This window comes from Jaculus jaculus, chromosome 15, assembly GCF_020740685.1.
Source record: "Jaculus jaculus isolate mJacJac1 chromosome 15, mJacJac1.mat.Y.cur, whole genome shotgun sequence".
Classification (NCBI taxonomy): Eukaryota; Metazoa; Chordata; class Mammalia; order Rodentia; family Dipodidae; genus Jaculus; species Jaculus jaculus.
Window position 1 is genome coordinate 3,781,758 of NC_059116.1, and position 17,029 is coordinate 3,798,786.

Here is a 17,029-nt window from a genome sequence, read left to right on the forward strand (position 1 = left end):
CAACTTTCCATGTGTCCCCTATGAGTTGCCTCCTCTGTCCTAAATAATTCAAAACAGCAAATTTCCTGTTTCTGCAAGAGTATAAAATACTGCTCAAACAGTAAAATGCTACACTTTAAAATACTTTAAATATGGGCTGGAAAGATGGCTTAACAGTTAAGGCATTTACCTGCAAAGCCAAAGGACCCAGGTTCCATTCCCCAGGACTCACCCTAGCCAGATGCACAAGGTGGAGCTGCGTCTGGAGTTCGTTTACAGTGGTTGGAGGCCCTGGTGGGCCTATTCTCCCTTCCTCCCTCCCTCTGTCAAATAAATTAAAAAATAAACTTTAAATATATTTCATATATTATTAAATATTAACTGTTTATGTGCAAGTATAGAGATATATTGCAGATGAATTCCAGACACATTCACACCTTCGGGGATCTGGCATTACATGGATACTGGGGAATCGAACCCAGGCTGGCAGACTTTGCAAGCAAGCACTTTAACCACTGTGCAATCTCCCCAGCCCTACATGATTTCAAAGAACTTGTTTGGGAGTGATTTCGCTTTTGGGGCTCATGGTCATTGAGGATTCATGAGAGTTGTTAGAGTGTAACCCATGACAACCAGCTCAAGCTTCCCTTGATAGCAAGGGAAAATTGCTAGGAGAAAATATGACTTTCCTCTGTGATGGGAGCTCACACCTGATAGTCTCATTTGCAATAAGGTTTCTGTAACACTCAAGTTAATATTAAGAGGCAGCTTAAGGAGTAGCCACTGTAATCTTTTTTAAGCTGAGGATCCCAGCTCTTTATATCTCTGAATGGATTATTTCAGGATTTTTACTTTTTTAAGCAGTAAGCTCCCTCCAATTTTGTAAAACGTCTTAGGTTGCTGCATGCTCCTGGACCTGTGGGCGCCCGTGGGTACGCACACGTTCTCACATACTCCTGAGCTACATCTTTAGAACGCTATCTTCTCATGCAGAGGCTTGTCTGCTTGGCTTGGAAGTTTAGTATTTTCTTTCACCAGTTAACAGGTTTGAATTGTTCCCACCCTTTTGAGGTCTGTGACAAAGTAGTATTTTGGAATCCTTAAAGGGAAAACAGACAATGCTGTGTATTGACATAGTAATTAAAACATTGCATCATTGGCATGAGGCCCATAGAGGGCTGTTAGTTACTCTACTGGTGATGTCTGTGGCCTCTTTGACATTGATACTAACTTGAGAAAAGCAGAGCACTTTTTGATATTTATTTTTGTTTATTTTTATTTACTTATTTGAGAACAATAGAGAGAAGGAGGCAGAGAGAGAAAGAATGGGCGTGCCAAGGATTCCAGCCATGGTAAAAGAACTCCAGATGCGTGCGCACCCTTGTGCATCTGGCTAATGTGGATCCAGGGGAAGCGAGCCTTGAACCAGGGTCCTTAGGCTTCACAGGCAAGCGCTTAACTGCTAAGCCATCTCTCCAGACCCAGAGCATTTTTTATTTATTTATTTGAGAGCGACAGAAACAGAGAGAAAGACAGACAGAGGGAGAAAGAGAGAATGGGCGCGCCAGGGCTTCCAGCCTCTGCAAACGAAATCCAGACGCGTGCGCCCCCTTGTGTATCTGGCTAACGTGGTCCTGGGGAACTGAGCCTCGAACCGGGGTCCTTAGGCTTCACAGGCAAGCGCTAACCGCTAAGCCATCTCTCCAGCCCCAAGGCATTTTTAAAAATATTTCACTTAGAACCTTTGCATGCATACCTGCATTTATTTTATTTTTGATATTTTTTTCGCCAGAGAGACGTAAAGAGGGTGAGAAAGAGAATGGGTGCAGCAGGGCCTCTGGCCTCTGCAATGAATTCGCCATGCATGCTGCCCTCTGTGCATCTGGCTTTACACGGCTACTGGGAAGTTGAACCCAGATCCTAAGGCCTTGTAGGTGTCTTAACTGTTGAGCCCTCTTTCTAGCTAGCCTTCCTCCTTCCCTCCCTTCCTCCCTTCCTGAGAGTGGGTGCCCCAGGGCCTTCTACCACTACAAATGAACTCCAGATGCATGCATCACTTTATGCATCTGGCTTTATGTGGGTACTGGGGTGTCGAGCCCTAAACAACAGGCTTTGCAAACAAACATCTTTAACCACTGAGCCATCCTCAGCACTGCCTGCCTTTTGTTTTTTTGAGGCGAGCCCAACAAACTGGCCTTTCCTTTTTTTTTTTTTTTAAATTTTATTTATTTATTTATTTATTTGAGAGAGACAGACACAGAGAGAAAGACAGATAGAGGGAGAGAGAGAGAATGGGCGCGCCAGGGCTTCCAGCCTCTGCAAACGAACTCCAGACGCGTGCGCCCCCTTGTGCATCTGGCTAACGTGGGACCTGGGGAACCGAGCCTCGAACCGGGGTCCTTAGGCTTCACAGGCAAGCGCTTAACCACTAAGCCATCTCTCCAGCCCTGGCCTTTCCTTTTGATGCGGGAAAGAGAAAGCCAGTGAGAGACAGTGAGAGTTGATTGGTGCACAGGGCTTCCGGCCACTGTAATGAACTCCAGTCATGTGCACCACCTTGTGCGCACATGCAGCCTTGCACGCTTGCATCACCTTATGCTTATGGCTTATGTGGGATCTGAAGAGTCAAACATGGGTCCTTAGGCTTCACAGGTAAACGCCTTAACTATTAAGCCATTCTCCTGCCCATGGATGCCTTTAAAAAAAAAAATGTTCAGACTTCTCTTTAACTCCAAGATTGATGCTAATGTTACAAATACCTTTTTCATTGCTACCAACATGGTGCTTTCAACTTCAAATCTTCAAGGTGCTGCCACACAGGGGATGGTAGGGGACACATGGGGATTAGCCCAGACTTTACTTTTCTGCATAGTGACACATCTTGGAAGATCAGAGGTAAGATGAAGGGAAACTCACTCATAATCCCATCAGTACAGCAAGATATCCTTGTATGTATCTTGAAATATTTACAGTAGTACTTCTGTTTATTTCTGTGGTTGTGATAGAGTATTCTAATCTAGCCCAGGTCACTGTTGAGTCTGCCATTGCTATAATTCTAATGCCCTCATAGCATTGTATGCGCGTGTATATATATAACACAGTTTTTGCAATCTGCCTATGTTTATGGGCACTCTTGCCCTAATGGTCTGGCTTTATTAATTTATTTATTTTTGCAATGGGTTCTCACTCTAGTCCTGGCTTACCTGGAACTCACTCTGTAACCCAGGCTGACCTCAAACAGTGCTTGGATTACAGCTGTCTGCCACTGTGCCTGGCTCAGCTGTTGGAGTTTGAATTTCAAGGTTGCATTTCATCTTTGGCTGTCTTAACACCTTGGGGAATGGCCCTGAGCACACTCCATTGTACTCGGGGACAAAATGTGGGGTTTGGAAGCAGACTGAAGCCTGGAATACAGCCTCACCTCAACTCCTCTTTCTGTTTATCCTGGAGCTAGGCGCTCTGGGAGCATCCTTCCTGGGGTCATGGGGATTATGGGTGCTCTGTATGTGTGCTAAACCATGACTCATGACTCATAACATTCTTCCTGCATGTCAGATCATCTTAGAGTAGTCACCATTTGTGAACGTGGTGTGTGTGTGTGTGTCCGTCCGTCTGTCTCCCTGTCTCCATCTTACTCTGGCTTCTTCCAGGGTGAGGAGGCAGCTACTTTGGGGGCGAATCCTGCTTCTGCTGACCTTTGTCACTCTCCCCCACTTTTGTGCCCACCTTAGTCATCTGTACATAATGGAGACTCAGTGATGAATCTTTGAGGAATTAGATCAGTTATGGAATAATTACCAAATGCTGAGTTTTATCTCCTCTTAGAACCTTACGATTGGTTAGCTCCACGGCTCCATTCATATACTAATAACATCAAATGAAACCACACACATAGGAGATCCTAATAGAATATGCCCATGTTATAGGCAGTTCCACACCACCATTTCCTTTGGCAGCCATGTGGATATTTGTCATTTGTATGTGAAACTTTTCCTTTTAGTGACTTTTACTGAATAACATGGAAGAGCGTTTTTTCCTTACAAACTCTTCTAAACTTAATATTTTCGTGAGCTGCCTATGTCTGCCTGGATAGAATAAGGAATTATCCCTACATGTGTTAGACATAGACACATGCAGTTGCCCCCGGCTCCTGTGAGTTTCCATGACCCAAGAGAGGGACCCCAAGTGACTGGTTGTAGATGGCAAAACAGTTGGTTCCATCCCACTCATTACTCCAAACAACATAGTCATAACTGACAGGGACAAGAGTGTATTTTGAGTCACTTAATACACTGACCCCAAGGAACAAAACCTATTGATTATGGCTTGGGCTATAATGCTTTCATATCCTTTATATCTGGCTAGGAATATTATAAGAAGGAATTTGGCTGTAATCTAACCCATTGCTCTGATGTATATTGGAAATCATGTATTTGAGAGTAATTTGATTATTGCCAGTATTGTGACAAGAGATATATTTCGAAATAATACTTTAGGCTTTGTACTGAGTTTGGAGGGCTGGAGTATATGTAATTTTCTTTCAAAACCCTCTCATAGTCATTTAAGGCAATTTCTGAGCTAAAAAAAATAGATGATGCTCCTTTGGGTTAATGAGATCTCTCTGGCCACAAAAGTGCTTCTCTAATGAAGTGTTTATAATAATTGAAATACAAGTATGGCTGATACTGGTGTTTTTATAACTTTTTGTATGCATAAAAGTAGTACTTTCTCACATCAGGAAATTGTGGAAAAAAATACAAACCATAAAGAACGAAATAAACATAACTCACAAGCTTATTATCCAGAGGGAATGACTGTTAACTCTTAGTTATGTTTTGCTCAAGCACTTCCATAAATTTTTTGAATCAGGCACACTGTTAGATCTGTTTATTCCTCTGTGTTATATGTTGTTTTCTCTCATTTTAAAAATATTCTTTGAAAATCTGGTTTTAATGGTTTATAATACTCTTGTGGCATGATTGTACCACAATGTATTTAATCATTTCCCTATTGAGTAAAAGGGTGCTTCCAACTTTTTCTTAATGTATGTGATGCTGGATTGAGTATTTGAGGAGATGAATACGTACATCTGGTCATTGGGACTAATCTATTGCAGTGAACTTAATGAAGCCACAGGCATTGACTCTTTAAAGGCTCTTGAAACTTACGCCCTGGTATGTTCCAGAAAACAGGCAGTTTTTGACTTTCTAGTAGCAGAGTGTTAAAATGCCTACCTCTTTAAAAAGCGTTAACTTGTTCAAGCATAGATGATTTGTTATAAAAATGTCAGGTTTAGCCTTGCATATATTTGCTGCTTTATTTCTTGCCACACTTTCTAGGTATTTTTTTTTTCCTTACTTGGAAGTGTTTTCTAAGTGTTATTTCTTTATTGAGGATCTAAGTCGTTTATGTAACACTGATGCTAATAGTGAAAGTGGAAACGAACAAGGAAGCCATCAACAAAACACTGTCATTCAACAAAATGGGGTTTTCTGTGACACTTTATCTGGGATGGATGGATGGTCACAATAAACTATGTGTCATGTGTGGCAACCAGCAGCCGCATGTCCTTTGTTAGTAGGGGACAAAGCCACTACCTCCAGCATCTTTTTTTCCCAGGGAGAAAGGATACCTTCCTTCAGGCGATGGGCCTTGCTATATCCTAATTTCCAAGCACCCTTGGGAGGGAGACAGCTTCATGGTGGGCAACAAGGCCATGCCACGGCAGCCTGACTGCTCTTTCAGTGCAATCTGTCTTGAACACATGGTCCATGGCAGGCAACCTCTTCCCTGGCCCTAGGGGCCCTGCACCCTAGAATGAATGTGCTTCTCAGCAGGGACTATTGGTTTTGGTTAAAATGAGCAAATAACAGGTGCAAAAGAATGCAGAACACTTGAGTGAGTCAAGGGAGGAGGTCAGGTATGACCCCATGAGCGACGTGCCATGACCGACTGTCCTTGTTCCCTGTGGCCTGGGAGGTTGAGCAACAGGGCAAACCCAGCAGGGCTGGTTTTCAGCTCTGCGGGAGGAACGGCTTAACCTGCAGGGTCATTGTTTAAACAGTGGTGCAGGGTGGTCGTGAGAGAGACCCTGGAGAAAGATTTTCATCTATTGAATCCTTTTATTTGCGGGGGTGTGGGGGGGGTCAAGGTAGGGTTTCACTCTAGTCCAGGCTGGCTTGGAACTTACTAGGTAGTCTCAGGGTGGCCTCAAACTAATGGTGATCCTCCTACCTCTGCCGAGTGCTGGGATTAAAGGTGTGCCACCATGTGCGGCTCATCTGTTGAATTATTTACAAATATATATATATGTGTATATATATATATGTGTATATATATACATGTGTGTGTGTATATATGTATGTATATATATATATATGTGTGTGTGTATGTATATATGTGTATATGTATGTGTATATATATATATATATGTGTATATATGTATGTATATATATGTGTGTGTGTGTTTGCACGCATGGGTATGCCAGGGTCTCCTACTGCTCACTATAAGCTAACACCCAATGCTTGTACCATCTTTTGAGATTGGCCTTAATATGGGTGTTGGGGAATCAAATCCAGGTCACAGAGTTTGCAAGCAAGCCCCTTTACCACTGAGCCATCTCCCCAACCCCTCTTGAATTCTTTTTTAAAAACTTTTTGTTTATTATTTTTATTTATTTATTTGAGAGTGACAGACAGAGAGAGAAAGAGGCAGATAGAGAGAAAGAATGGGCGTGCCAGGGCCTCCAGCCACTGCAGATGAACTCCAGATGTGTGTGCCCCCTTGTGCATCTGGCTAATGTGAGTCCTGGGGAATTGAGCCTCGAACCAGGGTCCTTAGGCTTCACAGGCAGGCGCTTAACCGCTAAGCCATCTCTCCAGCCACCCTCTTGAATTCTTTAAGAGGTGAATACAGACCTCTGTCCCCCTGTTTGGGATGACTGTGGACATGAGGGCAGAGCCCAGCATCCTCAGCTCCAGGTTGAGGATGGAGAAGACAATTATTTCAGAGCTCTTCCTGCACTACCAGGATGTACTAGTGACCAAGGTTTCATGGTGACATCTTGTGAGAGAGCGGGGACTTTTGCAGGGGACAGGGACTTCTGACGTGCTGTTGCAGAGTATCTTGATATCTGTCAGGCTCCATATGATTTCATTGCTCTTCAGAGGCCTGTCTTCTAACCTCCGATTACCTGAAGACCCTTGTGTAACTCACGTCCCTGAGAGAAAGTTCTGTGCTGCTGCGTTATCCAAGCCACCACACGCTTCTTGGCTTTGTACAGTCTCTGCTCAGTAAGGAAGCAGCAAGATCCTCCCAGCCGTCACCTTTGGGATCTGCACAACCTAGATGTTTGGATTGGGGACCAGTCTAAATTTCCAGAGTTCTCCCTGAAATAGCACCAAGACATGGAGATTCTCTGGTGACAAGCCTGATTTTCTGTGTGTGTGTGTGTGTGTGTGTGTGTGTGTGTGTGTGTGTGTGTGTAGATGCATATACACATGAGGATGAGCATCTGAGGGTGGTGTGCGTGTTTGTATGTGCCTGTGAGGACGGTGTGCGTGCGTGTGTGTGCGTGTGAGGATGGTGTGTGTGCATGCGTGTGCGTGTGAGGACGGTGTGTGTGCGTGCATGTGCGTGTGAGGACGGTGTGCATGCGTGTGTGTGCATGCGAAAGCCAGTGGACACTCTGAAGGTGGTTCTCAGGACTGTAGTGTGCCTTTTATTTTCCTTCTGTTTTTGGTTGTTCTTGTGAGACAAGGTCACTCATTATCCTGGAGCTTGCCAAGTATGCTGGGCTGGCCAGCCAGTGAGACCTAGGGATTCTCCTGGCCCCACCTCCTTAGAGTTGGGGTTCTAAGCATGTACCATTGCCATTCCTAGCTTCTTAAAGGACCATGCCACTGGAAACCCCAGGAAGTACTGAACACCAGCTTCTGAGGAAGTAACTAGGTGCCAGGAGTGGATCGTAGTGAGAAGCTGACTAGGCTGTGTGTCTCTGCCCAGGTGCCAGTAGGTATAAATAACAAGGAAGCACAGAATGCATGGAGAGCTGGGCTGCCTCCAGCTCGTACTCGGTGGCAAGTGTGTCACATCAAACCAGCAATAGCACAGAGAATGAAAAGAAACAACCAGAGGACCTCAGTGTCTCCTAAGAAAGCAAGGCAGAGAGTCGGTTACAACGGCTGTCACCTACCGGGCTGCACGTCCTGTGTCTGCAGCACTGTGCCGGGCACTGGTATTTGAACATCGTTTTCTGTCATCCTTGAGCAACCCTGTGAATTGCGTGTTATCATTCTCAATTCATTCCTGAATAGCCTGAAGTTGAGCCTGGTCCCATCCTGGCGGAAGGAGAGGAGCATCTCAGAGTCACTGTCTTCTGTCCCCTTGAGCTTGTCCAACTGGCCTCCAGTTGGCTCCTGCACCTTGGCCTGTGGCTTCTCTTTCAGCTGTATACCAGGAAGTTTCTAGGTCAATACCTCAGAGGGTTCATCATCCTCTCATGCCTTCTGGGACATGGTCTCTATTGTGACATGACTTGCTTGGGCATGCCCTCCTCATTATACCTGAAGTCATTGTCCCACCCTCAAGAGAACTCACCCACAGCCCCTAGGTGCATGGGAGACTTGCTGTGCGCTATTCAGGGCCACAAAGTGAGCGAGGTAAATGGCCAATGGAAGAAGGTGCATGTGCTGTTGAAGTGGAGGGTTAGCTCCATGCTGCATTTCCAGAGTAGCCAGCCATCATGGTAGCTGAGGGACATAAAAATGAGGGTGGTGGCAAAGTTAATGATATTCTGCATAATGTGGGGTCATTAAACTAGGTGGGGGGCTGGAGAGATTGCTTAGTGCTTAAAGCACTTGCCTGCGAAGCCTAAGGACCCATATTCAACTCTGCATGCCCCACATAAGCCAGACACACAAAGCAATGCAAACTCGCAAGGTTGTACATGTGCACAAGGGGGTGCACACACCTTGCGTTTATTGCTGAGGCTGGAGGCCCTGGCACACCAGTTCTCTCTCTCACACACACTCTTGCTCTTGTGCATAAAACAGGCCAGTCTGTTGGGCTTGCCTCAAAATTCAATCAATCAATAAAAAAATTAGGTGGAGCGTGATAGAAGATTCCCAATGTGGACTTCATCCACACACATGTATACGCACACATCCCACCTCCACACCTACAAACACTCAGGCACATCAGGCAAAAATATACCTGCACAAAGAGAAAGACACTGGGGCTGGGAAGATGGCTCAATTAGTTAAGGGCAATGGCTTGCAAAGCCTGCCAGCCCAGGTTCAACTCACAAGCTACCCACATAAAGCCAGACACAAAAAGTGGCACAGTGTCTGGCATTTGTTGAACTGGCAAGAGTCCATAATGCTTTCATACACACAGAGAGAAAATCAATCACATGAAAAGGGCTATATTTTCCTGTTAAGACATGTTAAAATTAAAATGATAAGTACTTTTGGGGATTAATGTAAGCTGCGACGTTAACTGTATTTGCATTTTCATTTAGCTTTGCTATTTTCGTTTACTTTTAATGAAAATGTACAGTTCTTTAAACTGAGGCCTTCTCTTGCAGTGACCCCTATGTGAAGCTGTCCTTGTATGTAGCTGATGAGAACAGAGAACTCGCTTTGGTTCAGACAAAGACAATTAAAAAGGTAGGTTGTCTATTCTTGATGAAACTGGATTTAAGTCATAATTTAACCCAGTTAAATTGTGTAGTTAGGCTTTGCACAAGTTTATATTTGGAGACTATGGAGATATTTTTACTTTAAATATCTCCAAGTATTAAATCTAAAAATTGGCCATAGGCTAAAACTTTTCTATGTTAACCCAAGATAACAATTCTTATTTTTGGTTAAAAGACTGTAAAAACAGTATTCTGAAAGTATGTTTTGTTACAAATGATAATTTTCTTCTTGCAAAGGATATAGCAAAATGAGATTTTTCTTGTTGATTTACTGGTTTTTATAAAGAAATTTAAGCTATAATTTAGAATATAGTTAATGAAACAGTGGGTTGGAGAATTGGCAGACAAAGAATGGTTTAACTTGAAACAAGTGTTACCAAAGGAAGCTGTTTCCATACCTTCATGGATACGCATGGAATAGATTAATAATAAAATAATACCTGTATCTACGTATATATGTCTATCCCTAGACTTAAGGTCTATTGTTTTATTAAAATCATTCCATAATTATAATTTCTTAATTTACCTATCTCCACGTACGTATGTAAAATATGTGTGCACCTCATTTGTATTTGGGGGCCTGGTTGAACATGGGGGTCTTCTGTCGATGCTATCATACGTGTTTGTAGTTGCGGTTTGCCGCCGTTTTACCCACCATCTTGGTGGAGCTGGTTAGACAGTCTGACACTTAGCAGAACACACACTTCCAGGGTCAGCATAATTGCTTTAAAAATATTGCAACTCTCCTGCTGCTCTGAGGATTCACAGCATGGCCGGGTCATTTTGCATTAAAAACAGTAACGTAGTGTGTCCTCCACCTGGCATTGAGTCTGGCACTAAGAGTCTGTTTTGCACAGAGAAGTGGGTGTTCACATTAGTGGGAGGATGCCTGAGAGGGAAGCCATTGTTCCCAGCATTAGACGCTGCCACTTCTTCTGTTGCCGGGGGAGCTGGGGCACCTTGCATGGAAGGCAGTCGGGGGTCTTGATACCCCTGCTGGACGGCAGCCCAGGTCCCACACCCGTGTCTGGGGATATTGCAATGCGCTGCCTTTTTTGGAGGGGCCACCCCGCTTCTCCCTCCCTCTGCTCGCTGGAGGGAGTTGCTCCGCTCTGGAAGCCAGCCTCCTGGTTAGTATGTCTGGGCTCTGCTCGGTGAAGAGCTGCAGGCCTCCGCTCCTGGTGCTCCTGAGAGTCATGTTCCCCTCATGCATGCTCTTTTTGTCCTTGACTTCCCGTCTGCCTGCACGCCTGCCCCCCTCACCTCCCCCACCATATCATGAAGCTGTCCTGTGAGTCAAGGCCAGGGGCACCTCCACATTGCCATCCTGGCTCCATTTACACCCCAAGGTGTGGAGCATTATTATTTAGGATGGAGTTCACTGTGGAGTTGGGGGTGAAGAAACAGCTGATTTTTTTGTTTTTGCAAATGCTGGTTCAGTCTCTTTAAGTTCTGTATTGTATTTGATGATGCTATGCGCTTATGCTTTTTTCTTCTTCCAATTAAGTGAAATGGATTGATAAAAGCAAATATAATTTTGACAAAAAAAAAATAGCTATAGTTGTACAAAGCCGAGTTTTCAGCCTCCCATTTTTACAGCTACTTTTGAGACATGTCTCTGTGAGCTTTGTGCCTGGACAAATGATTGTCTAAATGTTTTCCTCATCTTACTTTTGAAGGCGTTTGGGCCAGTCATCTCATGTTCTTACTAAGGACAGAAGTATCTTTGCCTTGTTCTCAAAAGATGTGTGTATGAATAAATTGATAAAAATAATGGATTGATGGAGAGGAAGGTTGAAGGATAAGCAGAATTTTTTTTAATATTTGGGGGAAGTAAAAGTTCTAATTTGAGTATATGCAGTGAGTGAGTGTGAGGGGGTGTAACATCAGATCAATACTTTATAAAATATTCCTCAAATGTCAGTATTGGCATAAATCCTGAACACTTGCAACCTTCCCCCAACCTACTTCATTGCTCTTCAAAACAGACTTGAAGCAGATACAGGGACGTTAACTTCCGGCTTGATGGGACAAATCATATCAGTGTTAATTTCATGAAGGGGATTTTTATGTTTTCTTGATGGTGGCTCTGAGGAAGTCCCAGTATTTTTCCTCTGGCGATAACATGCTCTTTCTGGTTCCCAGCCATGAGTCATGTTTTGTAAATGCACTCCTCCCTTCCCTGTCTAGTTTGATTACTAGAATATCCTCACATGATTGACTAAATGCTGCTTTTTGATTGCCATTTTGAAAATCGTTGTTTATCCTGGAAAATATTTAAGCTAATAGGATGACAATATTAGAGGAGCAACTATAGTCTCCTCCTCTACAGAGTATTACAAGGTAACTTACAAGGTATTACAAGATAATTTCTCTTCCAGACGCTGAATCCAAAGTGGAATGAAGAATTTTATTTTAGAGTAAGTTTGCCTTTTTTTTTTTTTTGGTAATGATTGTTGTTGATCTATAGATTGACATATCAGAATAGATTTAGATGGAAACAAATTATAACATGTTTAAAGATACATTCTTTTTAAGATGAGAAATGTTTTAAAGTTGGCCTTGCTGTGTCTCTGGTTTTCAGTCTCAACTACCTCATTTGGAGCTGTTTTGGGAAAACAAACAAACAAACAACCATTAGATAAGGACATTATCTTTCAAAAAACAAGATGTAATTTAAAACAGTACTTTATTTCCATGTGGCATAGCTTATGAATTATTTTACAGAGAAAGAGAGCAAAGCAAAGCAGTATTAATGATGAAAACAGGAACATGAAGCATTACCAGTTACGGGGTGGGGTGTATGTAGCTCAGTGGCTGAATGCTTGTCTAACATCCTGGAGTCCCTGAGTTTGATACCCAACACTACCAGCTTAAAAAAAGAAGAAAGGAAAGGGGAAAAAAAAGACAACTTAATTCCATTCCAGTTAGAAAGGACAGTTTGATAATTCAAATACTTACTGTATAGGCCTGTGTGCAGTATACAGTTCCTCCTGGGATTTAAAAAACCCATGAATAAGGCCACATTTCCTCAGCCTTTAAAATCTAATATCTAGAGCAGCTGTGCAGTGGCTTGCCTTCTGTGAATCACTGAGATTTCTGCTTGGTGAGTTTTTGTTGCTATTACTAGGTTTTGCTACTAAAAGTTTTAGAAGCATTAAACTGCTCAGCTATTCAATTAAGAGAAGGGTCTTGCCTTCTTAAAATTAAAAACACACACTTTAACTAGGGGCGTAGCTATGCTAGGAAAAATTGGCTTCCATCTCAAAAGGCTTCAGATTAGGTTGTTCAGCAAGCACGGCCTCCTGGGAAGCAGGCTGCCCTTGGAGCCATGAGTCCTGCCTTCTGCCTCGGTCCTTGGGCCCCACACTTGGATGAGTGTACCCTGCGTGTGTGGCTGTGACATCCAGAGTTGAGATGTGCTGACACTTGAGTACTCGGTAGATTCCCATATTCCACCCCTACCATACGGGTTGTACATCACTTCATGCAGGACACAGAAGCTGGTGAGGGGCCAAGGGTTGTCACTGGCCCTTAGTTAACACTCAGATACACCTTTTAAGAAACTCCAAATCATTTACACTACTTTCATTTGAACCACATTTATGTGAACTTTATGGATTTATTTTCAATGGATCTTGAATACAGGCATTTTTAACTTCTAATTTTGCTCTATTTCTGGTAAGAAAAAAAGATCTTTATTCCCTTCACAAATACTTGAGTGTGTGCACCCTGCTAGTCCTGCCCTCGGATGCATTCCCTGGGGGTGTGCCCCCCTTCCCAGGGCTTGATGACCCTGCCATCCATCTGTTTGCTCTCTCCCTAAGGGGTCTGCAGACCGAGGGCTGAGGTGCCAGGTCAAACTCCTGAGCACTCTGTGGTATGGGGGCATCTGCTCCAGCAGGCAGCAGGCAGGGCCTAGTCACTGTAGACCTGGGTCATGTCCCAGATCCAGCATAACCATTTGAATCCTTGGGAACCCCCTCCCCCCAACAAGCCTCAAAGGACACCCATGTAAGAGAGAGATGTGCTTCCACAGGCGCCTCAATTCCTTGACGGGCAGTGATGGGCTGAAGGAGATCCCCTGGCAGGTGCTGAGGAGGCTGGTAGTTAGTCAATGATGTCCAAACATGGGTGGCATTATGTAGGCTGTCTGGGCAAGTGTGGGTCAAAGGAAGAATCAAATGCAATGCCATGAGCACCTTGGAGCTGCGACATTTGGACAGACCTAGAGCAACCTCTGCTTAAGCAGGTTGCTTTTCCCACATGGGCTCAGCACCTCCTGTGTGAAACTGAGGTGATAGTTACACATCGTTGGCTTGCTGTGAGGATTAGAGAAGACCATGTCATGCTGACAGGGAGGGGATTAATACCTGGAAAACAAGCCCCTATGGTAAATGCCTCCTCTTACTGTTTTAATTGTCCTCATCTGAGCCAGGAAGTCTGCTGGTGGGGGGCTTGGTGAGAATAGGCCCTCCTTCTGCAGACTGGGATGCCTTGGAGAGGAGATCAAATCCTCCTTAGAGCTGTTTTGAATCATCTTTTGCTCCTAGAAACACAGTTGAGGGCCTTGCCTTTAGCTCATGGGCCTAGGTATCAAGGATCGATTAATAGCAAAATCAGTAGTAGATAAATTTTATTTAATACACACAGGCTTTCCTGACAAGCAAAATGTTTATGTTAAACAGTTTTTTTTTGGGGGGGGGGGCTTGTCAAGCATTCTTGCTTTCTTTCTGTCTCTTATTCAATAATGCCTGTTGGTTTTTGAAACATTATTTATATTCCTTCCAGGTAAACCCATCTAATCATAGGCTCCTATTTGAAGTGTTTGACGAAAACAGACTGGTGAGTCGTTGACTTTTGAATTTTGCATCATTTCTTAAAAACTAAACTTTTGGGAAGAGCATGTTTCAAACCTCTCTGTTATTTGTACTTACAACAGTACGCATGTCCAAAAAGAAGCCTATTTTTGTTCTGCTGTTAAAGTTCACAATTCTAAAATGTACTTGTGTGTTGCTAAGACAGAAAATGTATTTGTGTGTATATGTGTGTGTTCGTAGTGAATATTAGTGCAAGTCTGTGTGGATAACCTCAGTCCAAACACTTGTGCTTAGTTTGGGGTGTACAGAAAAATCAGCGTATCTCTGAGAAGGCCTTCAAGAGTGTCAGCAAGCAAACCTTGTGGCAATTTTTTAAATGTAACCCATACTGTACCTATAAGATGCCTTTAACAAAAATGCTGTAGCCATTCTCTGAGGAAATGAAAATCTAATTAACAGTGTGTAATAGGAACAAGTGACTCTACTTAGCAAATGCAATTAAAGTGGTTCTTTCTCAAGAGAAGTCTTTGAACAGTAATTTTGAAAGAACCAAGCATCAGGCCTAGGAGGAAGAGTCAGGTGACCAAGTGGTAAAGCCTAGCTTGTGTGAGGCCTTGGGTCATCCTGAGCACTAGAACCCTAGAACAGCGCAGCCATGCTTGAAATGACAGTCCATCCTCCATGAAGCAAAAGTCAAAGATTTGAGCTGATATAAGCTCAAAGCATTTGAGATAGATAGATAGATAGATAGATAGATAGATAGATAGATAGATAGATATAGATATAGATGTAAATTGATATATAGGAGGTATAAGTAAATTCTCATTTTGGAAATGCAGTTTTCAGAGCAAATTTGACTGAAAAACATGTTTTCTTAACTAACTAGAACATTTGCAGCATGTACCCAGGAACCACATAGTCTTGCTATACCAGTGAACACAATGGTATTATGAAGTAAGTCTTAAAGTATCCTCAAGAGTAGGATTAAAAAGCCAGGCATGGTGGCACACCTTTAATCCCAGCACTTGGGAGGCAGAGGTAGGAGGATCGCCGTGAGTTCGAGGCTACCCTGAGACTGCATAGTGAATTCCAGGTCAGCCTGAGCTACAGTGAGTCCCTACCTTGGAGGGGTTGGTGGGGGGGGAGAAAAGAGTAGGATTAAAATAAAACAGTTTTCATCATTCATGGTCCCCAAACTTACTTGAATTGGTTGATTAAAGGAAAAGTGCTTATGAACCATTCTTTCTGGAGACTTCTATTGAAACTCTATAAACTTTTGAATAGCTTGACTTTATCAGAATGTGTATTTGGGAAGGCTTTTCCAACATAAGCCATGTCCTTGAGATAAGAAAACCGTGGTTGGGGTCTGCATAATGAAACAGCCATTGGGAGACACCTTCAAGATCTTACACACTATCTTCTCAGTCTCAGGCCAGCACTGGGAAGGAAATAGCCACAATGTTCACCCTTACTGACATGCTTGGCATTATTTTCCAAATGGAAAAGTAGCACACTGGGCCTGCTTTATGAATTATGAAGATGGGGTTCTGGTGGTTTTACATTGAGATGTTTACTTTGTACCATGGAGTCCCCTTTGTTGTTTGGGTGAAGGTACCTGCTTTGTTTTAAATTTCACTTACAGCAGAGTGAAGATGAATATGGGCACACCAGGGCCTGTAGCCACTGCAACTGAATTGCAGATGTATGTGCCACTTTGTGCATCTGCTTTTATGTGGGTGTTAGGGAATCAAACCCAGGCCACTACAAGCAAGGGCCTAAAACCACTGAGCCTTCTCCCCAGCCCAAAGGTGCCTTCTTGATGGGCTGCCCGAGTGAGCTGTGGAGGGTTCAACTCCTGCCCTCACCCAGCGAGGACTGCCTGAATGGACTATCTCCAGTGCTGTAAGGCAGCCCTATGCCTCCATACACCAATCCTTAGAGCCTGACTTGTAAACTAATTTTTCTTAAGATGAAAGATGGGACAGATCTGATCAGAATTCACTACATGTCTGATGTGTTTTAATGCATTGCTTAATGCTCTTGTATTAAGAGAAATTTGTTTAAAACAACTTAAGTTCCCCATTGCCATGAGCTAAAATAATGATTGTAGTTGCATGGACCTTGAGTTGGGAACAAAAAAGAGGACTTTGAATGCAGTGCTTTTAAGAAACCTCTGCGAATTCAAGTCTTACCTGAGCAATTATGGCTGATGGTATGAGCACCTTGCTTTGCCCGGCTGTCTGCTACTGAGCAGAGAGTGTTGCCAGGGCTCCCGCTGGCTTCTGCTTTGTTGTCTCTTAACCCAGCAAAGACAATGCGTGACTGTGGCGGGGCTTGAACCTGCTAGCATGACGCAAACAAGCCTCCAGGTATTTCGTAGAGGTCATTCTGGCTTTCAGAACTCGTGCTTTTAGGAAACAGGATTGGGTTCATGCAAAGACAGGGTTAATCCTCACATTCCCCTCTCTGGAATTGTTGACAAAGACATGCTTTGCAGATTTTAAAATAAGCTTTTTGTCACTCTCTGCA

General features: G+C 43.4%; 1 protein-coding gene across 3 annotated transcripts in view; it reads left to right on the top strand.

The window, feature by feature from the left end:
* Nedd4l (NEDD4 like E3 ubiquitin protein ligase) overlaps positions 1-17,029 on the top strand; it is a 323,634-nt gene that overhangs the window by 168,072 nt on the left and 138,533 nt on the right. For all 3 annotated transcript variants that reach the window (XM_004654771.2, XM_004654774.2, XM_045134685.1), the window contains 3 exons: positions 9,567-9,648; positions 12,062-12,100; positions 14,472-14,525. In XM_004654771.2, the coding sequence (XP_004654828.2) occupies positions 9,567-9,648; positions 12,062-12,100; positions 14,472-14,525 (175 nt within the window). The remainder of the gene's footprint in view (positions 1-9,566; positions 9,649-12,061; positions 12,101-14,471; positions 14,526-17,029) is intronic.